The sequence below is a fragment of the Mya arenaria genome, chromosome 14, assembly GCF_026914265.1.
Source record: "Mya arenaria isolate MELC-2E11 chromosome 14, ASM2691426v1".
NCBI classification, from domain to species: domain Eukaryota; kingdom Metazoa; phylum Mollusca; class Bivalvia; order Myida; family Myidae; genus Mya; species Mya arenaria.
Genome location: NC_069135.1, coordinates 32154576 through 32160842, shown reverse-complemented (window position 1 = coordinate 32160842; position 6267 = coordinate 32154576). Strand labels below are relative to the sequence as shown.

Below are 6267 nucleotides of genomic sequence, written 5' to 3'. Positions count from 1 at the left end.
GCATTTCAAAATGTGTGGAATGGTGAACCTATGTTGTTTTTATATCAATTGAAAGATATATGCTTGCTGATTCCTAAATTTAAATAATATTAAAACAAATATCACACATTAATTTTGTATATTTGTTCATTATTTCGACCAAAGTCGATCATAGTATGTCATATTTTGGTTTACGTGGGTCATATATCCTAGCTCGACCAATAAAAATATCATAACATAAAATGTTAGAACTGGATCGTAGATCGCCCATCTGATGAACACATTATTTTTTTTCTAATGACCAATGAAATTTTGCATGTTAATTTAGTTGGTCGAGCCAGTTCTTTTATATTTGGATGACGTCATTATATGGGCTACGCGCAAACTTCACACACATCCCGTGTATATACGTATTATGTTTGGTAATTTGTTTCTTTTTTCTTTTCTGGATACAACCATCCTTTCAACACCCCTCCCTTCCAGCATACACATTCTTTTGTAAAGGATATCTTAGTTTTGCGAGTATCGATGTCTAGTCCGTTTTTTAAAAAAACGATATACGTTGAGCCGCAACACTATTCTGGAATCATGCTAAACGTCAAACCAACATATCCGAATAATTTATTAAAGTATCAATAACTGAGATTTCATTCAAAGCGGTAAAACCAGCTTATAGTTCGTCGATTCCCTCGCATATGTCTTGCATGTACAGGAGGTTCCCTGTACTCATGCGGGAGTCGATCGTACTTGAGACGGAGGGAATGAAAGTGTCATCCGGCGGCCCGATCTCTTCATAAACGGCGTTCGCCTGACGTCGTCTGCAAGAGGAGAGATTGTTCAAGAGAGTTATTCGTGCATCTTGCATAAATTATAGCTATGCAGCAAGTCTATAGATGAACCATACATAGAAATTCATTTGAAAATGGTATTTAATGCATTATAGATAAAAATGTTTTTGCAATATTAAATAAAATGTTCTGATTTTAAAAATATTATAGATTATGTCCAAAGCATAACTGTGGTGAACAAGTGTCATTTAAACGTACTATAAAAGGCAGACACTAAAACAATTGAAAACACACAATTCTCATTCTGTGTAGTTAGCTTGAGCATATGTATTAGATACGCAATGTTTCTGTACTTACGTAAAAGAAACCACATTGACAGCAAAGAGATTTTGTGAACTTAAACTACAGTTGTTTCAAGTCTTACCTTTTAATTTTCACAGCCGCCAAGATGGTGACAGGTACCAGCAGGACAACCGCCCCAACAACGGCGAAAATCCAGGCATGACCGGCCACCCAGCTCTGTAAGATTTGCAATGTTAAATAATTTATGTCTAATTTGTTAAAACTACACGTGGCTGGTATAAATTGTGGTTACATCATTAATTCTTTGTATTTTTGTAATCAGCTGTTATAAAAGTCGTGATGATTGTGTAGACTGTTTGATATTTAACACGTATTAATGAAACCACATACCTTAGGTATTGAAACAAAATGAATATTTTCATTCGAATTTATTTGCTAAACGTCTTTAAACTTAGCTCATAGTATGTGGTCTATTGTAATAATAGAAATAAATTATGAAGTAACAAATTGAAACTGAGCTCATCTTTTTTCTCAAAAATACATGCAGGTTATAACAGCCAAAGAATTCTTCATTCATTTTAATCTTCTTTTGTGGAAATTAATTTTAATGATAGTCTTGTTTCAAACTGACCTGGGGCTGTTTAGAGTTTAAAGTTTGAGTGTGTGAACCCCGATTAATGATATTTTCACAAAATTCTCCAGTTGCTTCATCATGGCAGTCACAGTGAAACGACCCAACTGTATTGATACAAACACCTCCATTGCAAGGATTGTGATAACATTCGTTAATATCCATTTCACAGCCCACACCGGAATTACCCGAAGAACAGTTACAGCTGTAAGAACCAACAGTGTTTATACACGAACCGTTTCCACAAGGACGAGAGTCACATTCGTTAACGTCATTTTGACATGTGTTTCCATTGTAACCATTGTCACACTGGCACGAGTACGACCCCGGTATGTTCATGCACTTTCCATTAACGCAGACGGACGGCTGAGATGAACACTCGTTGACGTCAACATCGCAATGCGTGCCGTCCCATCCTTTATTGCAGATGCATACAGACATGACTGACGTATTTTGACAGCTGCCGTGCAGGCATGCACTAGACAAGCACTGTGTGAAGTCATTGTCGCAAAGAGTCCCGTTAAATCCATCCTCACAATAACACTTAAAAGACCCATGTATGTTTACACAAGAACCATGAAGACAAGGGTTAGACGCGCATTGATCTACGTCCATCTGGCAGTCGTGTCCAGTATATCCCTCAGTACATTGACACGAATACGACCCGGGGGTATTCACACATATAGGACAGGACTGATTCAAACATTCGTCGACGTCGTCGCGACAAAACTTCCCCTGGTACCCAGCGTTACAGGAACAAGAGAAACTGCCTTGAGTATTTACGCAGGATCCGTTATTGCATGGGTTGTGGCCGGAAACCATGTTACACTCGTCGCTATCATCGCAGTCCGTGGATGGGTTGAACCCCTCGTGACACTTGCACACGTGGCCACCATCTGACGTCACCGAACACGTGCCCCCATTTTTGCACGGTGACGACCTGGTGAAAGAAAGTGATGTAACTTTCATGTCGCTGATAGTTCAAACAAAGTCATATACAGAAAATACATGTGTGCCATAAGAACACTGACCTTGATATACCATTGAGCAATCGACGGCTAACGTAGGTACAATGTTTTCTAACAGGCATTATAATATTTCAAAAGGGAAATAACAAACATACCCGCAAGCCTCCATCTCATTGTTACAGTTAGCTCCGGTAAAACCTTTAATACATTCACATTGGTAACTTCCTGGTGTGTTGACGCATGTTCCGTTGTTGCAGATGCCGGACGCCATTGAACACTCATTGCGGTCCGCGCAGTTTGGCGATAAGAAACCCGAGAAGCACGTGCACTCGTAACCCGGAGACGTGAGTAATGGGGTACAAGTGCCACCGGAGCCACATGGTTTATTGTCGCAAATGGTACAGATTACCTAAATGAAGAAAATTCGAAAATCGATAATTATATAAATATCACCGAGCAATAAATTGAATGGGGGGGGGGGAGGGGTAGCAAAGGAACGTAGGGATAGCCACCTTCTCCTTACGAAACAAAGCTCGGCTATAGGTACATTTATGTCATTTAAAATTAATGCAAACATGCCGACTTATACACCAAATAGAACACAATAACAATATAATTAGTCCCACCTTTGAAGATTTCCAATACAAAAGAACGATGCCGATGGTAAGAAGCCTGTTCATTTTGATACTTTTTGTGCAAACATTTTCAGAAATAAATATCCTTGGTTATTGTTAAACATATATCCCTCAAATGTAAACACAGTTTATCAGATGATAATGTACAAGTTAAAACCATCGAATATCGTTTGTTAAATGCCGTATAACATTTACATAAGTCACACATTATGTCAAGTTTCATGACATATACGCAACATCATGTTTTTTGTGTGGTTTTTTCAAGTGCTGAATGCGGCAATGCCTTGATTTTCTCGAGTGCTTGTTTACTCAATGTGAAAGTAATATCATCTTGAAACTTACAACTTGAAAACTTTAAATTGGTTCAAGTTGCAAAATCAGAATTTCAAATGTGCAATAATATGTAATTATTTGACTGAGTCGATATTCACTCATTTAAGATCCACTAGACACAACAATTTAACACTGAAAGCAATTCTTCAACTTTGAAATATTAATAATGTGAATAATGATTGGTCTCGTAAGTGTTGAAGAAGCTTTCAACATTAAAGCAACTGCCAGTTGTGTTACCAAAAGTTTCTTAAACTTTAGCCTTAGGCTTGCATTAAGTATAAATACTTGCATATAAGACTTCTAATCCCTCCTGATTGGAGTAAAGCTCAAACTTATGAACATGTTATACTAATACAATTTCCAAGTCGCCATAATCTTTCTTATAATAAAATGTTGAAAGCAAAATAAGAAAAATATTGCAAACTTAAATGAGAAGTGAAAATGTCAAATAATTACGCATACAGTCGAAACCCCGTTGGCTCGAGCTCGAGCATTGGAGAATTCGAGCGAAGCGCGAATGCTAAGCTTAAGTATAAAGAAATTAGTCCTTTACATCAAATTGAGCCAATGAGGAAATCAAGCCAAACAAGTTCCAGCCTATGGGTTTCGACTTAAGTTGTTAAGGAACTTTTGTCCAATAATATTAAAGCATCTTTAGAAAAGAACATAATACAAAATATACAATGTCGCCGTAAGTACATTTTAAAATGTTATGTTAAAAAGTTTTAACAGTGTTTCAGCTTCGATGCTACGATAAACAAATGTCAAGTGTGTTATCAAAAGTTTTCTTAATCTTTAGTCTAAGGCTTACATCAAGTATAACTACTTGCAAATAACACTTCCTGGATCGAGTAAAGCTCAACCATATAAACATCTCACACTTAACCAAGTTCCAATCTTCAAGTCCCCATAAAATAGTGTAATGTTTATGTATATTAAAACTTCTTAAAATAAAAAGTTTAAAGAAAAGCAAAATATTGCAAACTAAAATGGGAAATGAAAATGTCAAAATATTAAACATTCAGTCGAACCCCGTTGATTCAAGCTTCCAGGGACTGTCTAAAGTACCTCGAGCATTGGGGAATTAATGCGAAGCGGGAATGCTAAGCTTCAGTAAAAAGATATCAGCCCTTTACATTCAGTTGCGCCAATGAGGAAATCAAGCCAAGCAAGTTCCAGCCTATGGATTTCGACTGTATTTGTTAAGGATTTTTTTCTAAAAATGTTAAAGCATCTAATGAAAGAACAAAATACAAAATGCACAATGTCGCCATTAGTACATATTTAAATTTTGTAGTTTCAACATTCGATTCCGCGATGAGTTTGATTCCTTTTGTGGAATATTGCATGTCGCTTTAGCTCCACTTTCATATAACAAAAATAAGAATGACAAAATGGCCCTATGTCGCTCACCTACTGATTGAAATGACCAAAAAATCAGTGGTTAATAAGGTTGTTTTAGCTTGCCCAGGAAATGAGTGGTTGTCGATAAGTTTGTGAATGATATTGAATACAAAGTAAGTAAGTTGATGCTCAGTATTTATCTGCTTGCTGAGGAGGTAAGTTGTTGATTAGGAAGTCATTAACAGGTAAGGAAGTCACTGGTTGCTAAGAGAGTCACTGGTTGCTATAGATGTAGGTAGTTACTTAGCAATACATGAGGCTACATACCAATTACCAAAGGTCTTGGCCTTGCAGGTTTAGATGAAATATAACTGTATAAGTATATAGATAAATCCCTGCGCCAGTATTCATAACCTTCAGTCATTTCCCTACATAAGTCATTTAAAAGTTCAGTATATTACTGGTCATAAGATATTTCATCAATACCAGTCCAGGGTGCTGGTCAGCTTTGAATCCAGTGGCATTTTATGAACTATTTTGGTAGGAGCCACTGCATCAGACGGGTCTGGGAAATGTAGATTTAATAAAAAAAGATTTTTTTTAAAAATGTCACAATTATGAGTTTTTGACCATTCTTTTGTGCTTTTGATTCCTTTGACGATATTTATTCGGCAAACATTGATGTAATAAGAACACTACCAGCGAGTATAGCTACAAGCATGCCTATCCATAAGTCTAAAATAATAGGTATGTTATATCGGATTCTTCTTATTCAGGATTTGTGATATCAAACATTGTAAAAGCATCTATTTACATACAATTTTTTGGAATAGCTTCTGCAATAGCAGACTAGACGATCAACTAATTATCACCATTTGGCAAGCGTTAATGGCTATTTCTGCTGTGTAAATCCTTGTATAGAAGGTGTCATATTTATAACACCTTATATCTTAGGTATTAAAAAAATATATACCTCCAGCAGAAATATATTGCTAAAAGTCCTAAAACTTACCTTATAATATGTGATCAATTGTAACAAAATAATAAATTATGAAGTAACAAATGAAACTGAGCTCCTATCTTAAAAAAATACATGCAGTATATATCAGCCGTGAATTCTTAATTCATTTCCAAACTTCCTTTGTGGAGATGTATTTCAATGGTAGCCTTGTTTCAAACTGACCGGGGACTGTTTAGAGTTTGAAGTATTTTCACAAAATTCTCCAGTTGCTTCAACATTGCAGTCACAGTGAAACGACCCAACTGTATTGATACAAAGACCTCCA

The 6267-nt window shown here is 36.3% G+C and overlaps 1 protein-coding gene across 1 annotated transcript; it reads right to left on the bottom strand.

Annotated features, from left to right (window-relative positions):
• Positions 1-583: 583 nt before the first annotated feature.
• Positions 584-3533, bottom strand: LOC128216530 (fibropellin-1-like). The gene is made up of 5 exons (XM_052923118.1): positions 3296-3533; positions 2825-3078; positions 1702-2641; positions 1192-1286; positions 584-797 (listed from the first exon to the last, which is right to left on the bottom strand). The coding sequence occupies exons 1-5, from the start codon at positions 3347-3349 to the stop codon at positions 650-652; spliced, it is 1491 nt and encodes a 496-aa protein (XP_052779078.1). The 5' UTR covers positions 3350-3533; the 3' UTR covers positions 584-649.
• Between the last annotated feature and the right edge of the window lie 2734 nt (positions 3534-6267).

Coding starts and splice junctions, on each gene's coding strand:
- LOC128216530 (XM_052923118.1), bottom strand. CDS start 3,349: ATGAACAGGCTTCTTACCATCGGCATCGTTCTTTTGTATTGGAAATCT. Junction 1,287..1,701: donor TAAACTCTAAACAGCCCCAG/GTCAGTTTGAAA, acceptor CAAATCTTACAG/AGCTGGGTGGCCGGTCATGC. Junction 798..1,191: donor GCGGCTGTGAAAATTAAAAG/GTAAGACTTGAA, acceptor CTCCTCTTGCAG/ACGACGTCAGGCGAACGCCG.